The sequence below is a fragment of the Simochromis diagramma genome, unplaced genomic scaffold (assembly GCF_900408965.1).
Source record: "Simochromis diagramma unplaced genomic scaffold, fSimDia1.1 OVJJ01000026.1, whole genome shotgun sequence".
Classification (NCBI taxonomy): Eukaryota; Metazoa; Chordata; class Actinopteri; order Cichliformes; family Cichlidae; genus Simochromis; species Simochromis diagramma.
In genome coordinates, this window is record NW_024386985.1 from 9127641 (window position 1) to 9151118 (window position 23478).

General features: G+C 39.0%; 1 protein-coding gene across 2 annotated transcripts in view; it reads left to right on the top strand.

The window, feature by feature from the left end:
• LOC120738815 (capping protein, Arp2/3 and myosin-I linker protein 3-like) overlaps positions 1 to 13275 on the top strand; it is a 35645-nt gene extending 22370 nt beyond the window's left edge. Inside the window, exons 31-41 of one of the 2 annotated variants that reach the window (XM_040040306.1) lie at positions 3332 to 3398; positions 3728 to 3915; positions 4267 to 4346; positions 8486 to 8659; positions 9188 to 9386; positions 9468 to 10209; positions 10333 to 10439; positions 10573 to 10699; positions 12178 to 12249; positions 12396 to 12503; positions 12724 to 13275. In XM_040040306.1, the coding sequence (XP_039896240.1) occupies positions 3332 to 3398; positions 3728 to 3915; positions 4267 to 4346; positions 8486 to 8659; positions 9188 to 9386; positions 9468 to 10209; positions 10333 to 10439; positions 10573 to 10699; positions 12178 to 12249; positions 12396 to 12503; positions 12724 to 12764 (1905 nt within the window). In that variant the 3' untranslated portion in view covers positions 12765 to 13275. The remainder of the gene's footprint in view (positions 1 to 3331; positions 3399 to 3727; positions 3916 to 4266; positions 4347 to 8485; positions 8660 to 9187; positions 9387 to 9467; positions 10210 to 10332; positions 10440 to 10572; positions 10700 to 12177; positions 12250 to 12395; positions 12504 to 12723) is intronic. The other variant, XM_040040307.1, reaches the window with a different exon arrangement.
• The last annotated feature ends 10203 nt before the right edge of the window (positions 13276 to 23478 follow it).

Sequence of the window (23478 nt, forward strand, 5' to 3'; positions counted from 1 at the left end):
GTCAAACAACCCCCTGTAAGAAAGCACTTGGCAATAGTGGGAAGGAAAAACTCCCTTTTAACAGGAACAAAAGCTCCAGCAGAAAGAGGGTCAGGGAGTGGGAGCCATCTGCCGCCACCAGTTGGAGGGTGAAGGGAGTACACCTCACAAATTGGGAATTTGTGATTTTCTACATGCCTTCAATTGTGGTCGCTACCACAATCGCTATCAAATTTTCCAGAAAATTCAGCCTCCCAGAATTTTTTGTTGAACTTCAGCTACACTTTTGAAATTGCATATTCCTGAAGTCACAGCAGAGCGTTACCCAGGGTTCATGTGCTCCGATGTTAAATGAGCGGTTGCGAGAGGCGCAGAGTTTAATTTTTCAATTATTTTGTTTACTTTAAATCCTTCAGTTTTTGTAACTATTTATCCAATTCAGGCTGGGCTGGAGCCGGTGGGCCAGTCTAGTCACCAGTCCATCACAGGGCCAACACAGACAGACGGATAAACAACCACACTCAGGGCCAGTTTCAAATTTTCAAATTGCCATTTAACCTAACACCAATGTCTTTGAACTAAGGGAGGAAGTCACAGTACCTTGAGGAAGCATCCAAGCTCCAGAACACATAGAAAGACCCGTTTGAACCAGGTGGTTGAGACTACAAACCCTCTAATTGTAAAGCAGTAACAGTAAACACTGCACCAACATGCCATCGAAATGAAATGAGATAAGGATGCCGTTAGTAAATATGAAATGATAACTAATGTAAATGTTTACAGGAAATGTTTTACTTTTTTTTAGTATGCCCAATTTTATCAACACAAATGGGCTGAGGGGGCTTTTTTACGAAAAGATCACACGGAGAGCCCTCTCCGTGTGATCTTTTCTTGCTATCAAACAAAATCATTTCAGAGATTTAAATTAATTTTATCCCATCTAACATTACCTCTTAGCAATCTTTAGCAAATTGAAAAAGCCCAGAAAGTAGCCCCCCCCCACCTCATTGCCTTCAGCATTTATTTTGCCTCTGAGCAGCTAGCCGTAGAAACTGAATTCCTGGAGTTATGATAAAGTATCATGACTCTCATGAAGACCCTGAAGTAGTGTGATTTCACATATATTAGTCTAATATTTCAAACCGTTTTCAATTTGTGTCTGACATGGAAAGGAGAATTGTTTCTCAGTTTTGTATTTTGTTGCATAATCGCAATATTTCATGTTTGTCATTGCAATCATATATGCATCAGCGAGTGTGCTGATTAAATTAGGTTTACGATCCCCTGCTTGTTTATCCCGTTATTAAACTTGAGCACTACAGCTAAGGCAAAAACAGTGTTTCAGTAGTGACAAAACTTGCAGGAATGAGGACTTTTTCCTCCGGGTTTTGACATTTGAAACATTAAGCTGACTTTCCTGACAGGAACACTACAGTTAAAGGTCAGAAATATTGAAAGGCTCCCACTCCTTCACTGGAGACGCTTTAACAATACTTGAATTGATGATGTATAGTCAGTACAATTGTGTTTTGGCCTTTAGAAGCTTCTACTGATTGTAGTGATTGAAGCACGATATTGAATGTCCATGTTTCAAAAGGCCAATAATTGCTACCCTGAAAGCCTGACTGGCATTAAACAGAAATCAAGTTATTGTTAGATACAATAGACAATGGACAATGAAGAAAAAGCAGGCTTTTTATAGATGAATATTTAAGTTTGTGGCTCTCCATGATGTTGATGCACAAAATTCTGAAGTTATTAAAATATTCTTATCTTCTTATGGAGCAGCTACACCTCCTTCCCTTTCCCAGTTTTAAAATGAGTTCTCCGCTGTGTGCTGTATCTACATTTGCTCATTAACAGTAAATTAGAGCTTTTGTCTGTCTATTAGTTGCAGAATTCTTCTTATCATCTCTCCAAATGAGAAAACTAAACCTGAAACCAAATATTATCTGAATGTTACCAATATGGCTGAAATGCCAGGAGGCCGAATAAACCTGAAAAAAGGAAGAAAAAGGACTTTTCTGCTGACGCACTAAATCAATAGCTCAGTATCTACAACACAGCTGGTAAAACTGCAGGAGTAAAACCGTCCCCCTGACATTATCTCAAGAATCTACTTTAAGTACGGGACTTTACACATCACAGTCTGCTCAATCATTACCTGCAAGGAATTTGAAACATTGCTATTTCATTGAGTAATACAGCTAGTGAAGATTGTTGTATTGCAAAAATGAAACCAATACCTTGCTGTCTCAACTAATACATCATGGACATTGTAGGCTTCAGTACTTTGGTGTCTCAGCTTTTTAATGAAATGCATTTGATCAAGCTTCATTTCAAATATTTTACGCAATCACAGTCCGGGTTAATATTCTTGAGGGAAGTAAACGGTCTTTGCATTGTCTGCTCTTGTGCCTGATTTTGGTGACAGTAACAGTAATTGCTAACATTACCTGTGGAGATCCTCAAGGATCCGTCCTGGGTCTTTCTGTTATATTTAAAATGTAATTAATTATATTTACGTCTAATTTTGCACTCATAACCTAAGATTCATTTACCTTGATGGGCTATTGATAATATTAGCAGTCTTGTGAAGCTGGTGTCTAAATGATGGTACAGTTATATTGCAGATATATAAACCAAATGTTTGAGTTGGCTGAAATTTTCACCCCCTTGTTGTGCTACTTTCTATTTCAGTCTGGACCAAATTGATGAGACTGGCAGTGTCATCCCTAGAGCAGCACCTCTATCAAGGCCAGAAACACTTAGCCAGCTGTTTTGTTTCTTCTGAAAATCTCTCTGCAGTAATTTATTTTCAATTGGATCTTTAACTTAAAACTTTGGGTTTCCTCAGTCTGTTTTTCTTACCTTTTCAAATCTGTCTCTCCTAACTGTAGCAGGGAGACCTCTGGTTTTTGTCAGCTTACTCTAACATGCCTCATGGCTCCATACACCAACTCCGCAGTTATGTGACGTATGCACAACAGCACTTCTGCTGATTTGTGGTTGCCACATTTTCTCTACACACAATAAAGTCAGTCTTTTTTCATTGGGCCTACATTATACATATAAGGCCACTCAACTAGAGAAAGGCTTCACTGGGAACATTTTTGCTCTTTCTACATGTGAAATCCATAAGCTTTTGCTGGATTTTAAACAGCATCATGATCAATATGTCTAAAATTTGCACCTTGACTTGACAAGTCTTCACTGGCAAAAGCGGTGATTGCCCTAAAGGTCGTCTTGTACAATATTTCCGTTGACCTGTTTGCCTGTTTGCATGCGTGTCTCGTTCTAATTCCTTCCCTCAGCATCTCAGCAACTTTTACTTTTTCTTTTTTTCTCCCAGGACACAATAGCCATTAAGAAGCACAGCTCTAGAACAAGACGAATACGACCTGTCTCCACCAGGCTGAGTGAGTACTGCTGTATAGCCTATTATCCTCTCTCTTCAGTCAGCTCTGACCCCTTCCTTGTCTCTCCCGAAGCTCCATTAGCGTTTTCTGCAGTCGGTTTTCCCCTCTTTTCCATCTCTTCTTCTCAGAAGTCTGTTAATGGCTGTTATAATCTAGCCTGAGCCAAGTCTGAGTCACTATATGTCAGAGCAGTTACTGATTGTTTTGAATTTGATGACTTTGAAGCAGAAATGATGACTCCCTGTAATCTCCCCACTCTTTGACAGTTCCTTCTCAGTTTCTTGTCCTCACATCCTCTCTATCCCTTTGTTGCTCCTCGCTGCCATCAGGCCTGTGTGATGACTCCAGCTCCTCTCCACCCCCTTCCGTGCCATCATACTCGTCACCGCTATCCCGTTCGGCATCCTGGGAGGGTCTGTCAGAGCTGCCTACGCAGGGTCTGCCCCTTCATCACGTAACGCGAGTTCGTCCAAGGCCTCCGCGGAGACACAAGGGAGGGCACATCCCGTCTGAGAGAGTAAAGCTTGCCTGATCTTGGCACTGTTTGACACATATTAAAATGTTAAATAATCTGCAGCTGCACCCAATAATTCAGTATACATCACCTTTACGCAAATCTCCAACCATTTATCTATATATCTATGCATAATTCTCCCATTTCCCAAAATATGTGCCTGCTGGCGATGACTGCTATCTTTGCAGAAGTAATCTATTCAAATTGGGTGCCTGCAACTGGATTATGTCATCTCAGTAAAGGCATTGTAATCCATTTGTTTTATTGCAAATACATAACATTCACAAATGAAACCCACTAAACTGACCTCTCTAAAAAGATTTTAAGTGTGTGTTTGTGTCTGTGTGTGCACAGCACTGCAGTGAAAATGGTGGGATAAGCCCTCTGGATGATGGACTCCCTGATTTCTACACGAAAAGAGTGCTCCCTGATAGGTAAGAGTTTGTTTTATATTTGCACTTTGACAGTACTTACACTCTGTTAGCAACCTGTCAGCTGTAATTCTCTCCTGACCTTACAAAACATTCCCTGAATATTGCATTTCAAAACTGCATCTCACATTTACTTAAAATTACTGTTGTTTCCCAAAGAGCTCCTACTTTTCCCACCAGTCATAATTTTCCGTTATTTTGCTGCACTGTGAAAATCAGCAGACTTCACGACTGCTGGAGCAGGGTAATCCATCACAGTGAACTTATTGTCACCTTTAGATTATTGTTGCATAGTTATGCAGGTGTTTAATAAGCTGTCCAAGAGTTGGTTGGTTTACCGTGAATACAAGAAGACATGTTTACACCCGGGTTGCTTTTGGGCTTCTTTATAATTTGAATACATGAGGTTGTGAATAAATTTTTTGTTTTTGTTTTGTGGGATTTTTTTGCAGTCATCACTCTGTGTTGTCAGACTGCCTTTGAATGCGCTAACAGCAAAAAGAGCCCATTTTTATTTCTAGACATCTTTGCAATGTCTTGAAAAGATGAATTTTAACTTACTTTTTCAACCAAATTTAGACATACAGGGATTTGTTTTTAAGGCCATGACTACCTGACAAGATTTAGCCCAGAAAACAATGTTAGTGGTCATTCAGTGCTTGGTGGGTACAGTCGGAAGAAGATTGTTTGTCAGTCTGCAGTAAGATATATTTAGCAGGTTTTGTTTTGGGACAAATCCCCACCCTTCTGTCCACATATTTGGAAAGCATAAGGCAGGGAAAAAATAGCTAGCTTTCACTTGCATACTGGTGAGCAGCAGCAAGACCTTAGCAGAGAACAGAGTAGGCATGAATGACAAAGGGCATCATATGCATTAAGGCAGACACAGAATGCAAAGAAGGAACTGTGGTGGGTTGCAAGGTGGCTTGCAGGTGTGCAGTAAGAATGTGCAAGAAAAAACTCTTTAAAGACGGTGTCTTTTTGTGATTTGCAAACTGGATATTTCCAAGGATGAGGATCAGCTGAACCATCAGCCGATACGGACTGTTACTGAGATCAGCTGATTTGTTAAACTCCAGGCTGAATTTACCCGAGCTCAGCTAATGCTCTGTTCAGTTTGTGTAAATAGTTATGATAACTTGGTAAAAGGAAAATGGGTACATGGGTTGAAGCAATTTTAAAATGTATGTGTGCAATACACATCCATGGATTGCATTAGGGGAATTACAAAATAAGTAACTCCAAGAGAATTTTTCATCAATCGATATAATGATTTCCATCCGATTATGTAACAAAGAGGGAAACTGTCTCAGTGGCAAGCCAAGAAAAGAAGATAACAAAAGACACAATATGAATAGACAAATTATTGTATTGCACTGAAAGCCAGGCACTCTGAAAAATGTGTCTTTTGTAGAATAAAATAGATATTTGTAGCTGAAATCAAACTGCTTATCTTGCTAAGATGCTGAGCTGTCGATTCATTTCATTTCAATTCATTTTAGTTAAACACATAGATAATGACTTGAAAGTGAACCTATTTTGCGTTTCCTTCTTTTCTGTCTGTGTATATGGTGCTCCTGGTAATCATGGCCAAAGCTTAAAATAATGAGGTCAGTGTATGTATAAGTACAACTAATCCCTATAAGCAAAAGGCTCAGGCTTCAAACTACTCTAACAGCCTTTTTCTACTCTTGGCTCTGTATGGCAGAGAGAAGGGATATCCTAAATATGGTAATCCCAGGCATACATCTCCTACCACCCACTGTTTAGATGGGCTTTTTTATAAAGGACAACCAATCAGAAGAAAGTTTCCTTAAGGGAAGGATGAAGAAAGCTCAAAAAGCTTGTTTCAGAGGATGAGCTGAGGGGTGCACCAAGGCCTGTTATAAGATGAAAGACATAGTTTCAAAATCATGCAAAACTATTTTAGTAATGTCCAAGAATAAACATATAGAGGAAATGGCACCACTTGTAATATCTCAAGATAAATAGGTTTAGTATTTGTTCGGTAATGTTAGCTGGTTATTTTCCTTATAAACAACAGTAGTCCTACTGTGAAAGCCTATTGGAAATGGTATTTTACTCTTAATTATGCCTTTTGAAAAGCTGCCTTTGTATGTGGTTACATTTTTTGATGCACTGTGTTGAGTGTGTTTCTCCGACTTGATTATATATTTAAACATCAGAATAAAAAGAATTTTTAAAACAGATACCTTCAAAGGGTTGAAAGGTTTTCTACTTACTCAGGAGGGGTTTCTGCATCTCTGTTACTTTATCTCTTTTTCTTTTTTCTTTTCTTTTTTTTTTTGCAGGCTATGTTTTTGATTATTATTCCTAATTAGTAAATGTGATATTTTTAAACATTTCATTATGTCAGTTTGTTAACCAAGATACATTTCCGCAATCTTAGTTCACTAATCCTTCAGTCAAAATGTCTGCAGTTTAACTGACCTGGATTCAGAAGAAAACCCTGCATTTCAAGACATAAGATCAATGATTCTTCCTCCTTTCTTGTGAACCCTGCTGAGTTCTGACAGCGTGTGTGTTCACACCTTTACTGAGCTGTTATTTTAATTGGCTTATGCTTCATGATTTTCATAAACCAACAAGACTGTTTCTGTGGCCAGTGTGTTGTCTGTCTTTGATGCAATCTCACGGCGAGGTTTGGCTCGCTCCTTATGTCCCGCTGTCTGCTCGAACATTCAGAGGCAGATCGAGCAAATTCCGGCAACCCTCATCTCTTCTTAATTAAATCGTTAACTTTGTGATGATTAGTGGAGCTGGACTGTTTAGAGTTTGTGATTTGGTAGTAAGATGATCGGTCAGTTGGTGGTTGCATGTTGATGATCAAAGTAGTCGTCAAGGTACCTCACAGAGATCTCCAGGAGGTACTTTGTGACCTAACGTCAGATCTGGTTTGGTGGTTTTGTTCAATGTGTAATCAGTTGCTGCAGTGTTACAAAAATAAAGACAAAGACACAGAGCATGCAGTTCAGCTTCTACATTGCATCTCATATCAGATACTGCAACAAATACTGAAAATATCTCTGCATAACTTTATTCCAGTCCTTTTAGTCCACATGTTTTCACCTTTTTTTCACAGTTACTGAGAACAAGAATGCATTTTTGCAGTAGGTGTTCTACAATTTCACATGTATTTGATCCTCGTCCTCTCCTATTTAAATGGTGCGCAGTCACGCTTGCATCAAAAATCATAGAGTAAAGTTAATAACTTATAGTGACTTTTTTCCAAGACAGCTCTCAGGGACATAAAATCCACCGCACCACAGCATGCCAGCTATCAGTGTTCAGCGTAAAGTTGCTGCCTGAGGCTGTCACAGGTCACTAAACTTTATATTTCCACACAAATGATCAAAATAGATACACAAACTCATACAAATACAGTGCATAGCTCAAAACTTTAGTCTTTCCACTCCACGTTATTGTTCCCTTATGTTTCCTGGTTCAGCTGTTAATTGGATCTTTGATAGCAATGAAGCAATGAAGACACTCCTTTTATCTTCCCGATTGTATCTGGGGAGCAGGCACAGGTCTCTCTCCCTAGTCCCCACTCTGCTCAAATGCTCTAGATGTCAATACTTTCACCTGAAGTGTACTGCAGCTCTGCTAGTGTGTCCCCTTGTCCAGCTTTATAAATCTGAAACATTACTCGCTTCTCTGAGGTGACAACAAATTCCTGAGGCTGCTAAAAATTAACGGTCAACTCTCAATTTATTTTTATCCATTTTGTTAACACAAAAGTGGCCACGCATTGCCTCAAATGCAAAACCATCATTTTAATATGTGGAGATGCAGGTTTCATTTTGGTGAAGCTGGATTCATAAACAGCATCCAGAGCTTATCAGAATCATGTCGCTCCTTTCCACGCGGAAGCTCGTGAGGCGAATTCGGTGCTTTTAAAATGATTACTTTTGTAATATAAAAAGTGAACTTTGGATAAATCACTGTATACCACGAGATGTAGCTTAGCAACACACAAAACGCAGCAGCCGATGAGACAGCCAGGATGGCTGTGATGAATTCAGTGATATCCTGATGGAGGTGACTCATCTGTAGACACCAAACATGAACGTGCTGGAATGAACCATGTGTGTTTCATCGATCTCTCTCACCTCTTGCAGTCAGCTCTCGTCGCTGCACAAAGCGCACTCTCTGAGGAGGAAGAAGAGGAGAAACATGCTGGCCATCTTTGGTTTCCGTAAAAGCCGCAACCAAACTCTGTCCCATCCGGGGCCCGAGTCAGAAGCTGAGGTTTATGGAGATGGGAGTCACACTGTTGCTACAGCACCCACGGGGTTAGTGTATTTGCACGCACACACATGCATGAGGATTCTTCTCAAGAAAGATTTGGCCTTGAACTCACAGATGGAAATACAAAACGTCAACTAGGAGTTTAGCTTTCCATATTCAACGCTACATCTTCACATCTTTTGCTTAGTATCTTGATTCTTGTGAGGACACTCCACAGCACTGAACCCTATGAATAGTTCAACAAATATCACTCTTAATCTTCCTTATTTCTTTGTTGATATAAGAAATGGCTGATAGCTGCCAAAGCGCAGGCAGGCTGATACCAGAGTGTGTACACAGATGTAGATGGCAGCCGGTGTCTCCGATTCTGGATCCAACAGTCAGCCGAGTGATTAGAAATGAACACGCTGCATGTCAAATACAGATTACAATGGTATTATATCTGATTTTCACCAGAAAATTGATACTTTCTAAACGCCCTGTTCTAAAAATTTGTTACATTTTTGTGTATTTTGAATATGTGGGATAAATTAGGAGAAATTGTGGACATTTTTTCATCTTCCAACTTTTAGGACAGCAATGGAGAATGTATACACTCTCCTCCAGCCTCCAAGGTCTACTGCCAGAGCTGGATCTCCCAGCGAGGCGGCTGATGGGAAAATGAATGACCTCCAAGGGAAAAGTACTATCGTTCTGAGTCCACCACCAGTGCCAGGCATCCCTCACACATGTGTGGGTGGAAGCAAACACCCATTTTATTCTCCAAGAGAGGTAGGGCCAGTGTAATCCACTATTGTTATTAACTGAAAGTTTGTAACGCGTCCGTAACCTCTTCTTGTTTTGTTTTGACAGAAATCTGAAGTGGATGCTGTGTTTGAACAGCCGGAGGATACAGACAAGTACTGGGCGGACGACAAACAGAGGACGGCAGAGGTGCTGCAAGCAGACAAGCAGTGGATGATAGCAGCAAGGCATGGCGATGTAGACAGACAGTGGTTTGACGACAGGCTGCAAGACAGAGATGCGAGAACGACCGACAGACAAACAGACAGGTACTGGACTGAGAGCAGGCATCCAGACAGGCACATGGACAGACAGTGGACTGTAGACAGACACACTCAGAGGCAGATTGACAGAAAAATTGAAAGACAGTGGATGGGCGGCAGACAGATAGAAAGGTCATGGTCGGAGAACAAGCCAGCAGACATGCAAGTGGACAATCAGTGGAATGAGAGCAGACATCAGGGAAGAAAGACAGACAGACAGGTCCAAGGACTTCAACTAGCTCAAAGGCCACTCCCTCCATACCCATCGGACAGGACGCCGTCTCCAAAACATGAAACAGATCCTCTGAAAAGCATAGAGGCTTCAGCCATAGAGTGGCATCCGCAGGACACGCAGGGAGACAGACATGCGTGTCCTGATGCAGGTGGAGTTTTCTCAGAAGGCTGGAAGATGAGCGGAGGTGGAGGAGGAGGTGGCTTTTCTGTCAGTCGAGCGACATCAAAACCTGACCCCCCGCCACAAAGCAGCAAACCCAATCTGTCCAAGCTGAGGCAGAGGCATCGACTCGAGAGCTCAGACGCTCTGCCAGGTAATACACAGGTCAACCGTGTTCATTTGCTGCAGGTCAAAAAGCTTGTTTTAGCTTGCAAAGAGTTTTTGCCGCAGTCTTTGCCGCAAGTCTACATGCCACTCACTTCTCTTTTATCTATAGCTACAGAGGAGGAGGAAGATATAGAGAAGGACCCTGGAAATATGGAGAAGAAAGAGAAGGAAAAGAGACGAGATTCTGAAGGTCACCCTCCCCCGATTCCTGAAAAGGTATGAAATTTAAAGCCACACACAAGTCGGTTTGTTCTGTTTGCTCAGTTGTTTTTAGTGTATATTTAAACCAAATGTGTTCATTGATGATGTTGTCTCTGTGTTTGTTCACATGTGCTGTACTCATGCCTAGCCAAAGACCTCCTCGTTTGTGACTTTTCCAAAAGAATCAGCCAATGAAAGGAACTTACCTCCTCCTCCCGTCCCACCTCCTGTTGATAAGCCAATACATGGGTTGCCAGACAGAGCTGCAAGCCAAGGTACCTGGGCTGAAAACAATTAGCAGACATGCTTTTTTAATGTACTCAAACAATTTATTTCTACTTTTCTGAAGCAACAACCACTAGCCTGCTGATTTAGCAAATTAACAGTATTTAGACTTGCCACCGCAATAACCTGCTTTAAGCCACAATCCAGTCAGTGAGTGATGTGTTTCAGGGTAGAATTCTTGGCATTGATCGTGAAGTCTTCAGAACTCTGCAGAAGGCATGAAACAAAATCTTCCAAAGATTTTACTTCATTTGGTGAGGGTTGTTGCTTGATGGTGGTCCATGATTGATATCATAATCAACAAACCATCAGAGAGCCCTTGTGCTCTGTAGATGAATACATTGTCATCATGGAAGAGAAAACTCCCATCAGGGCAGAAATGTTTCATTGCAGGATAAAATTCATTAATCAGAACAACTTTGCATTGATTGTCAACGATTCTTCGCTCTAAGGGGACAAGTGGGCTCAAATCATGCCAACAAAGTATTCGACTTCTGGGTCCAGTGGCCCGAGCTTTTCCTAGAATTTGTCACCCTTATAAGCAGAGCCATAGGACTGCAAAGGTTTGTCAAGGACCACAAAGGAAATGAAGAAGAAAAAGAGATATAACTAGGTTGTGTGCAGATGTCCTTTAACTGAATATTTTAATTGACAAAAATGTTACTGATTGAACTTTTTAACAGGAATGTAAAATTTGATAGATTTGAATTGATTAGAACACTGATGGTGGCTCTAACCTAACATTAAATGCTGTAATCTTGTCTGTTTTCTTTATATAAATTATCCTTTGTAGAATCCTCTATCAAGGCATCAAAGTAACTGTGTGGCCACTACAGGGTCACATTTGCAGCTACTCCTATGTGCAGACACATTGCACGATTTCCTCTTGGTGAAGTGTGTTTGCAGGATCAGAAAGTCCCACATTCAGGGACTTTGGGTGATTTCTGATCCTTTCCCCTGGAGAATTGTTCCCCCGACTATAAAACTCTGGCTGAAATGATGCTGGTAATTTCAGTCTCCAGTGTAGCAGCAGAAGCAGAGTCTAGCCTTTAGAATAATAAGACGAAAGCCTCTGCGATAAACTCCCTTGGCGTATTTGATTACGCCAAAAGCAGTCCCCCACCTTAGGTCCACTTAGTTAATACTTGCCTGCTTAGCCAAATTGACTGTTTTACTGGCCCTGCTTTAACAGCAGAAAAAGATTCAGTTATTTTTTGTTTCGTGTTGACATGAGAAGTGACCACAGAGCCTGTTTGCTTTTCTGCATTCATATGCATACCCTTTTCTGTGTATTAGTTCACGTGATCGAGTGTTCTTTTAAAACAAATGTAACAATATTAAATGTCTCATTTAAAAAACATGAAAATGGCAGGAACAATAACATCACGGCAGAGTTATCCTGTCCCTTGTCCGTCCAAAACAAAATTTAAAGATACCTCCTGTTGTGTGTCAATCACATGTTGTTCAGGCGACGAAGGACTCAGGCCTCAAGCACCGGTGAAGCCACAGAGGAACAGAAAAGCAATGTCCTGCGATGCAGGTATAATCGCATTATGAGCTGCAGCTATTCACCTTAGAATGTTATACGCACACTTTTGTGAATGAAACACGTTTTGTTGATCTCTGTTTGCGTGAAGCGTCTCTATCTAACTGTTAATTTGTGTCTTCTGTCCTCGCTGAACTCAGGCACTGACAGGGAAAGCCCTAATAACGTTGAGAAGCCCCCAAATCGCAAACCCCCCGTGAAAAAACCTAGACTACCCCAAAACAGAAATAAGTCCCTGGACTTGTCTGGTACATGTTTCTCTGTTTTTATTTATGTGTGTTTGTGTGTGTGGGTGGGCGACCAGCTGTAATCAGTTACTATGTGTGTGTTACCATAATGTGGAAGTATAATTACTGTCTATAAAGCATTAAACACAATTATAATACAGTGGAAAATTAGGTAATGTATCTGTAGCTCTCAGCTGAACGGTACTGATTATCTATTTAATGATCCTGTTCCACCGTACAGACAGCTTCAACTCAGCACCTGGGGAAAGCGAGCTGTTGTGATACCTGAGAACTTCACCTGCCGCTGTCGAGCCAGAGTTGTCATCCAGCGAGGTCAAAGAGCGAAGAGGAGGGAAAAGGCCTAACATCAGAGCAGGACATCATAAAACACTGTTCACTCGCTTCGGTTCAAACGCTTTCCTCTCGTCACTTTCCTCCCTCTTCACCCTGAGTTTCTTGTCTTTGCTTTTCTCTCACGTGAAGCTCTTTTTGTGGCTACAGTATTTTAAAAGTATTTGCTACTTTAGAAAAACCCATGAGATCATTGTCGTGTGTGTGTCGGTGGACAGCCGGCTGAGTGCTTGAGCGTCGTGGCTTCGCTAGGCAGAAGAATACAAATGTCTTTATTAGAATGTGGTTTCTTAAATCTGCAATGCATTTTTGACCGCTGATACAGTTGATTGCCTTGGTTGACACTTGAAAATGAGTTGCTTCTTATCAAATGAAACTTGATGATTTATATCTAGTTTTGCTTTCAGGAACTGAAAGTTAATATATTTTATAGAAAAAAAAAGAAATATTATGTTTGAGCACCGTCACTGTATGAATAAAAGCCTAATGAAAAACAAAAAGTAGGATGTGTTTATTGCCTGTGCAAATCCATTAAATCATATTCATAGTTTGTAGTTTATATAAACAGTGGATTAAATCCCAATTTGTATGTGAAAGGCTGTGTTTGTGTTATATGTATAGTTCCTATGGGCTGGTTTGACCTCCTGATGGACCTGGGAACAAAAAAAACAAACATATTCCTACACACACAAAACAACAACAAAACTGTTGATCAGATGTTTTTTTATGTAAAGTTAAGTAATACTTCATAACAGATAGATTTAAATAATGTCTTTTTATAGTAAAAATTCACTGGTCCTAGTTCCTAACATGTAAATACTTACTGGTTTGCTCACTTTTCTGAGTGTTAACTCTGCGTCTTTTGAGTCTATTAAATTGGCAGATATAATACTGTGTATGTGATGAGTTATTATCTTGTAAAAACAAGTTAGGATTTTATAAAGCAACTCATACATACAAGATTAAAAAAAATATTAACACATGGTTGGTTTTTGTCAGACAAAAATTTGACAAAATTCTAACATTTTTTGTTCATATAGATTTTTTTATGACATTTTATACAACAAACAGTCTTAATTAGACATAAACTGACTTTTTAATTTGGATTGATAATGATAAATAATAGTGCACTTCAATAATATAACTCAATTACTGTTTTTTTTACAGTTCACTGTCAGTTTGCACACCTTTTTCATTTTGATTTTTAGCATTCATTTTAGACTTGATTTTTTTTGTCACTCATTTTCAGCCCAATCCTTATAAATGATCATAAGAAGATTTGGGTTTTTTGTTTGTTTGTTTGTTTGTTAAGCAACTTAGTACTGAACCGTGAATTATGCAAGCATAAAAAATGGCCTGAACACAAGTGATGGACCAGTTTTGTGTCGACACATAACAAAAAACTAAGAACTTAGTTTAATTTAAATCTTTGGGCACTTTGTTACTAGAAGCCTGTCACAAAAACATACGTGTTTATTTCGTGAAAATAACAGTCATGAATGAATATTTTTGCACCCACAGGGAGATTACCACTGAGCTATTACCTGAAAACTTGATATATCTCAGGATGGTGTGCAGGGGAAGAAGTCAGTCTTACGGAAGGGAAATAAGGAAAGGCTGTGGTGTGCTAAGCTACACAAGAAGTGCACTGAAAGTCAGTGGCATGATGTCTTATGGAGTGATCGATCTAAATTTGGAAAGTTTGTCTCAATTTGTACCGAGGAGATCAAGAAAGAGCTATAACAGTGAGCGCCTACACCCATTTGTAAAACACAGTGGAGGCTCTGTCATGGTTTGGGATTGGAGCCAGTGGTGTTGCGGATCTTGTCAAATTTGATGGAATTACGAAAACAGAAAAGTACCATCAGATTTGATCCACTGTGCAATGCTATCTGATTGACAACAGCTTCATTTTTCACCAACCAAACTACCAATGCAGTTAAAGCATAACTAGACAGAAAATGACACAACAGGACAGTGCCGATCGTGAACTGGCCCAGAAAGCTTGTCTAAAACAATTTAAGTTGTGTGAATATCCTTTCAGGTAACAAGAAAACAGTTTGAGATTAATGTCTTGAATATTAGATTTAAAAGGCAACCAAACTTCTTTCTATTTAACTCCTAATAAGGTTATCAGCTTGGAGGTGGTCATGAAAGTTGCTGACTAATCCTGCCATTATATGTGTCACTAAGGTCACATGATCAAGGTGTAACTGGGATTTGAAACACCTGGAAAGGGATCTCAAGATTTATGGCTGATGCTTGGTATCGTAGTCCACCTCTAACGATGGATATAAATGAACCCTTCTCCTCTCATAAAGCAGCTGTCTTCTTTGTCCAAACTGTGGATATATATTTTTTTAAAAACTCCTTTAAGTGTTGTCCTGGTGAGCTGGATCTCCTGTGTTGCAGCTTGTGTTGGTGGAGTGCTTGAGTTGTTTGTTTGTTCATGGGAGAGCCTATAACCTATACATGGGAGAGACCAAACACCCACATCACAGACGCATGGTTCAAAAGAGCTTTTGGAAGATTAGAGGTGAAACATCTTAAAGAACCTAAAAAGAGAAGTTCATTTGCCTTCAATTCAAGTGTTTTAGTCTACCATAACATGAACCTACACAGATAACTCAGGATTTCATCATATATATATGTTTGTGGCTGCTGGATGTGTAATTAGGCAGCTTTTTCCAAAAGTCAACTTTAAGACAATAATATCATTTTGGATTTGTTTTTGCTGCCCCCATGTGACCAAAATGTCAAAGAAAAATATGAAAAGAAATGAAGCCATGGTAGGAGGGCAGCTCCTCTGATGAAATTGTGTCAAGGCTTAAACCATGCACACGGAAACCAATTAGCAGAGACCGTGAATGGCAATTCAGTGACTTACAGTGATGACAGGCAAACTGGCCATGACAGACTTAAACTCATTTCAACTTTGAGATAAGCGGCTGAGGTGAAAACAGAATACCACTGACTGACAGAGGATGCTGTAGGAAACTTACAGCTGGAGCATCTCTGTCATAGTGACCAGCTATCAACTGCAAAGAGAAATGAATAGAGTCGTTTTCATGGAGATAGAGCCTTATGCATTATTAGTGTCATGCAGCCAGTAGAATGATCCAACAAATGATGTGAGCTTCTCTGTGATGACTTCAATTACCAACCAATCTGCACACCAGTTTTAGTGAGTGAAATTGTAGTATTTAATTTAAATGTTACAAAGTACTAAAGACAAGGTGTGTATGTGTGTGATATCACATAAAGATGAGACATCAAATAACCTGAATTTAAATATAGGAAAAAAAAACTCTCAAACAGCTAACATGGTGAATAACTTTGAGGGGAAAAATCCATCAGAAACTTTATTTTGGGGGCAAAGTTTGGCAGTTTTTGAGCAATTTGACTTCTGTGCATTCAGTTTTTTTTATGTCCTAGTGACCATTTAAATAAAATAAAATAAATGTTTTGTGCAGATATAGCCTGTAACGCATCTTGCTACTAAGGATTTCTCAACTTGTAACTCTTCTAAATGACTTCTTGTCTGGGTATCTTTTATTTTTGACTCAATAAAACCATCCAAAATGCAACATCCCAAACTTCAAAATATGAGTTGAGAAACTCATAGGCAGCCACAATCATCTATTATGTACAGTAATTGGTCTCAACATTAAAGACTATTGTAAAACTACAAAGAATTTTATTTATTTGTTTGTTTGTTTATTTATTTATTGGCATGTTATCTCCGTTAGCTCATGTGTAGATCTGTAGAACTAATACCAAAGGCAAAAGCTATGGTTCTGCAGTATCAAACTCTAACCGTCTGATTTTCATGATCACAGGTGGATGCTAAATTTACTTCCTGACTTCAGAAATGCCCCCCTCTGGTTGGCATGACAACCTCACATATTCGCACGTCAAAGAATGTGAAACAGCAGGGGGCGACTGATCCTCACAAATGAGGCAACCACTGGGCACACACGAACACACACACACAATCCGAGAAGAGAAGCAGTCTTGGAGGTTGTCATTAGCAACCGTGCTGTGACCCTTTTTTTTTTCTAAAGATGCTGTAATGACTCAGATGCGAGTTACAATACTGCCACGCAGTGAGGAAATATTTCTGCAGTTTGCTGAAATGGAGATAAACAGGTTTATTTTTTCCCACCGAGTCAGTGATTTTTAATGAGCAAACAGCCTTTGGGGGAATGCGAAAGTGTTTGGGGGTTTTTTCAGTTGACTTAAACTAATTGCTGAGTTCATTAAATGCAACACATGTATATTTTGCAGAGTTTATGAATGCATTTCTGCAATAGATCCCAAAACTCCCTCAGGTGGCCGGGAAATACTGGTTTTACAAGTTTGCGTTGATGAGCTCCTTGTTAATTAATCACAAACACTTTCTAGGTAAATATTTCGTTTTCCCCAAATCTACTCTGGGCTCAGCTACTCTGCCTGAGAAACAACCAGCTCCCTTCAGATTTAACATCTCAAACTCTGATTTATGGTGAGCATGGATGGAGTGTGTTGGCAGCAGCTGTAGCAATGACTTCATGACGGTGGAGTGAAATATAAAGCAGGTGCTGGTTTGAACTTTTAGACCCACTTCACCTCAGAAACTGATGTGGAATCCATTTTATCATGAAATACTTTAAAATTAATGTTATAGATTAACTGTGGAGAGACCTGCTTCAGTAAGTGCAGCTTTGAGTTCCTAAAGGAAGGTAAAAAAAATAAAGAAGAAATTAATTAACTAAAAAACTTAATATAATATTCAACATATCACACATTTTCTTTAACGTTAACACATGCAAATGATGAGAAAATACACTTTATTTATTTTCATTTATGATAGGGCAGAGATTTCTGGCTTTGAATGTTACAGTATCTTATTTTAAGAAAATGTCCTGTAAAAGACATTTACTGCATGACTTTGTATGTTGTATTGGAATCACAGTGACAATTTCCCAGTTGATTAATTGGATTAAGAGAGCTATTATTAGTACTGCAAGCTTTCTGAACAGTTTCAGTGTGCAATAAATGAGCATCATTATCTATATAATTAGGCAGTCATTTGGATAATTACTTAAACACTGGATAAAACCAGATTCAACAGAGAGAAACTTTTTTGTTTTAGGAATATGATGTTTTAAAATTAGATTCAGCTTTGTAACAAATCAGAATGAGTCATCTAAAGATTTTGGTCATAAAGGTATGGACATGGTCAGCAGGTATGCTGTAGTGTTTAAATGATGCTCAGTTGGTGCTGAGGCAGGATGCATCCATGGTGTCATGTTGTTTACACCAACTGATAAAGATATCTGATAAACAAAGTGTAAAATAAACACCTAAATTAACATTTTAGCATTATTTTCCACATGTTCCACCGAACACAGACATGTTAGAAAGCAAAGAAACCAAGAAAAAAAGAACATGTAGTGTCTTGGCTTGAAGAAGTAGATTTTGCTTGGAGAGAAGTTTATTTCAACCAAAACAAACTAGAATGGGTAGATATTAAACTCAAATACAGATGAAAATAAGACACAATGTTGGGCTTGCAACACAGCAAACCAAAAAGTAATTGTCATAAGTTTTCCAGTCTTACACTTTAGGGTAAGTTTCATGGCTGCAGTTATGGTGACTGTAGCTCACCATGTTTCTTACAGATGATGTGAATACATCCTACTCTTCTCCTCATCATTCTTCTGCTTGTTACCAAGCAACATGACGATCACATAAAGGCCGAGGGAAGAGAGGAGCCAGAGAGAGAACATGTGTGGGCAGAAGAGAAAGATAAGTGAAAATAAAAGGATGCAGACAATCCAAAGAAATGCGTATGAATGTGTTCATACAAAGCTCCCAACACCCCTCCGGTATAAAATTAAAATCCTCTGCTCTTCCTTCTGAAATGAGGAGGGATCCAGCCTGACTATAGCGTCTGTGACTTATTGTAAGTGCAGAATACAACTTAAAAATGACTTTCTTCTAAATTGAGCACATTGCCTTTTACAACTAATGCCAAAATCCTTTGTCCTGTGTGTGCTGTAGTTGCATGGATAATGACTCATGAAAGCAGACAAGGAAAAGATGCAGTGTAATTTAATGTAATTACAACCACGTCTGCAAAGGTCATAAGTGAGCTGTTCAGCTAGGTTGTCATGGGAACTGCCTCCCTAATGGGTGACAGAGGCTACTGCCTTTGGAGTCATCTTTCGGCCCAGCAGCCTGTTTGTCAGATGGTGTGGCTCAAACAACATCAGTCCATGGTTTGTAGCAACTAATGAAGACAACCTACAGAACTACTGCTCACTGCTAATTATGTAATTCTGTCATATAAATACAGTAACCAGGAAGAACTTGGCAGCTTCTTTCTAAGAGTGGGTTATCTCACTTGAAGTCATAAAAATGTGCAAAGAACAGTGAGCAAGAGTTTAAAAGAGTTGTAAGCATACTAAGAGATGGGAATGTTAATATTTTTGCAAAATGCGGCAATGCAGTAAAAGTCAGCATGTGATTAAAATGCATCCTGATTGGAACATGAATGCAATCAAAACTCTGGAATTAAAACGCACTGTTGCCAAATTGGTAGAAATTTAAAAGGGTGAGCTTTGACCTGTTCATTAAACAGTCTATAACTGCCTGCATAACCAGTTGCTCACTGATGTGTGGTTACATCTATTTTAAAATGTCTTCAGGACAGGCAGTCTATTCTGTTTGAGAACTGGGATCATTTTAAGCCATGGTTCAAAAGTCAAATTCACATTTGTAGCTGTCAGTCACACGTGCCTCATGGACCGCCCATACCTAACAAGCATGCTGAGACGGTATTGCAAAAAAAAAAAAAAAAACACGTAAGAAGAAAAGTTGATGCTGAAACCTTGAAGACATACATTTTAAGACAGACATCATTTGCACTAACTGACAGTTGTTTTAAACAGTCACTGGGTACTGGGTACTTGAACTAGGTCTGCAAGTATTGGCTTGGAGCCCTTTTGCTTTCAGAGCTCAATTAATTATTTCTACTATAAATTCAACAAGGGCTGGAAATGTTCCTCTGAGATTTGTGCAAGGATAGCTTCATAATATTACTGCTAATTTGTCTGCTGCACACCCATGATGCAAATTTTCCATTTCACCACATCCTAAAGGAGATCTATTGAGCTCTGGTAACAGCGGAGGTCATCTTAGTACAGTGGAATCATTATGTTCAAAAAACGACTTTGAAATGATTTGAATGATCAGAAGATGTGTACACGGTGGCCCTGGTAAGCTGTGCCATTTAAAGGATGCTCATCTGTTGGTAAGGAGTCCAAAGTGTGCTAGTAAAATATCCCTCACACTATTACACCACTGATCTACCATCCAAATATCACACCAGAGATGGAGGCTTTTTAGACCGTGCAACGCTTTTCTCGCTAATGTTTAAGCTTCTATGGTATGCTTTTCTGCATACATTGCTTGTAACAAGTGGTTATTTGAATTACTGTTACCTTCCTATCAGCTCAAAGCAGTCTGGCCCAAAGAACCGCAGCACACTGGATATTTTGTAAACCTCAGAGACAGTAAGTGTGTGACATCTCAGTAAATCAGCAGTTTCTGAAATACTCAGCCCAACCCATCTAGCACTAATAACCATAGCACATACAAAGTCACTTAAACCACCTTTCTTCCACACTGATGCCCAGTTTGAACTTCAGCAGGACACCTGAACCACTCCTAAATGCACTGAGTTGCTGCCATGTGATTTTCTAATTCAGTTGAACATACCTGTGAAGGAAATCTACAACATGGTGAAGCTAACTTTTCTTTGAATCCTAATTATGGACAAATGCAATTATTACTAGAGGAAATATACAAATCATTTTTAAACTACCCAAACCAAAATATTAGTAACCAATGAAAATGGGGGTGTATGTATATTTACTTGATACTGGGTATGCGAGTGTGTCTATCTAAAAGCATAGATGAGGTGTTGAGGTACATTCATAGATGTGCATCTATGCACATACACAGATACTGTTAGGTACAATATGTCCACGAAAAGTTTGTATAAAAAATGAAAAGTATAGGTTAAAATGTTGAACATGTCATTTTTGGGCTGTTGGAGCATGGTGGCACTTGCAGGTGGATTCTAGGATAAACTGCTGTGTTTAAGAGGAACAGCTTCAACTAATTTGAAATTAATTGGAAATTGTTAACAAAAATCACATTTTGTCATGAGTAAAATTAAATCCACACATTCAATCAAATATTAGAATTAATAAAACTGCTTGAAACACATACTGTTATAAAAAGAACAAACCTTTATTACAGTTTTTAAATGATCAAAGCATAAAGGAGGTATGCTGTACAATACAGTGCAGTATGAACATAAACACAAAGAGGCAAAGCTATTTCTAAAGAAAAACGAGGCAATCCAAACCCACCAAAATAACCAGATTAACTCATAAATACCACAACATCCGTCTGCAGAATCTGTTTAAAGCAAACACAGTTGTAAATGTCCTAACAGCTAAAATAAATGTTTTATTTTTATTCTTGCACTAATGTAGATACTTTCAAAAAGTTTGACGATCTTACTGAAAATTTTACTGCATCTGAATTATTGATAAGTGAGGTGCACTATTAACTCAGGGAATAGTATTAGCATTAAAGTGCCTGACGTGTTTGTGACATTAAGAATGACAGTAAAAATATCCTAATCCTGCAAGAGGATAAGAATCAGAACAGCCACACGAGTGAGGATGGAGGGAGGGGCATAGAGGGGGAATGAATTAACAGATTTAGTGTCATCTCTCAGTCTGGGAGAGGAGCCAAAGTATCGACCACCTTAATCCCTTCATCCCTCTCTTCCTCATGCTCATCCTCCAAAACCACCGCCTCTGTCTCTCTGTCTGTTGCCACCCCCAATTTCTATCTCTCTTCATCTTTGTTGTTTTTATTTTAAAGATTAAAGCCGTCTAATACTTTTTGTTTGCGTGTTTAGTGTTGACGTAATGTTGTACTCATAGACATGTTAAACTGTCAGATTTAGAGTCTGTCATTAATTGATTATTTAAAAAAAAAAGAAAATTATGGCTTTTATGGATCAAATGAAGAGTTCATTTATTAATGGATTTTATATTCTGTAAGTGCATAATTATGATGCCAGTTAAAGTGATCAGTATTCAAGCATTATGTGTATGAATAATAGTAAGTACATCATAATATGTGTTATTTTCCTTTTAAGATTGTAGCTTGTTTTGTGGCAAATGTCTCCAAAGGATTAAACTCTTAAATATCAAAATATCAGTAGAAGTGTACAAATAGAGACGATAAGTGTATCCATTGATCTGAGGTGGGAATAGATGGTTGAGTCTAGGGTAGGTGAGGTAATAGCAGTGCTTCTGACAGCTTATGTGTACATTACAGATGGTTTATGTAGGCACAGGTATCTGTTAATCTGACACTAGTTTCAGAGGGAGAATCAGATCTAATCCTGTGACTAGCCTCATAATTCCATTCAGATGAGTAAGACGGTCTGGAGTGGAAATCAATAAAAGACTGTAAATAGCTTACAGGATATGAAATGTGTAAGCTTATAGGTGCACAAGTTCAAAGTCAAATTTAAATGGGCAATTTAAAGCTTAGCAGCTGAAGTGATGGATTAGAAGCCTGTTAGAAAAACACTCGGCTTAGAGGACCCAGGAGAAGGAAGTTAAATGATAAGCAAAGACCCCAGAGGAAGAATGTATATAGAATATTTATGCAAATGGCTGTTTCCAAAGATAATGAGCCAATGTGATGTACACGGTCATTATGAATGCATCACAACATGCTGCATGGGTTTTCTGCTTGCTCATCATAAGGTAAACTGTAAGCAGCCTAGTTATACACCAATTCAGCCAAAACAATGAAACAAATCTGCAGAATATTGTGATGATCCTGCTCTGATCAGTTGGGAGATGCAAACAGGACGTCTGGAGCTGTCCTGTGCTTTGCACCAGGAATTTGGCAGCAGGGTTGGGCTTTCTAGAGGCTTACACATCCGGGTGCACCAGAAGCCACATCAGCAGAACGTTGCATCATAACAAAATGACCAATGGCATTCACTTCACTTGTCAGTGGTTTTAATATTGTGGCTGATCTGTGGATGCAGTATGTTCAAAAGGGATAAATGCTGCATATATGTCATTTTCACAAAAGGCATATAATAATCACAGACCTTTTATAAAAGACTATATTTCAAAAACTGTATTATTTAGAATAGGCAACAGTGGGCGGCTACACAGGTTGCAAAAGAATATCCAATTCTATTCAAGTCTAAGGTAAAATTATCCTACTTCTCCTGGGATCTATGACCTCACTAAATGCATTCGTGATGAATTTATTGGCTTAATTGCTAGTTATGCATCCTACTGAGTCCCATGTGATGTTAATTTTGTAAACCATGGTCAAACCTTGTGATTTACCAGAGAATGCAGAGCCCTTGATTCCTAAAAAATCTCCCTCTTGATGTCACATATGATTTCAAAGCAAAAACATGGTCAAAATCATTACATATAGACTATTAATCTGAGTGTTACGTTCCCCTGAGTGGTCTAGGCGGTGAGGGGGAAGTAACAAATGGTAAATGGTCTGTATTTGTATAGCGCTTTACTTGGTCCTA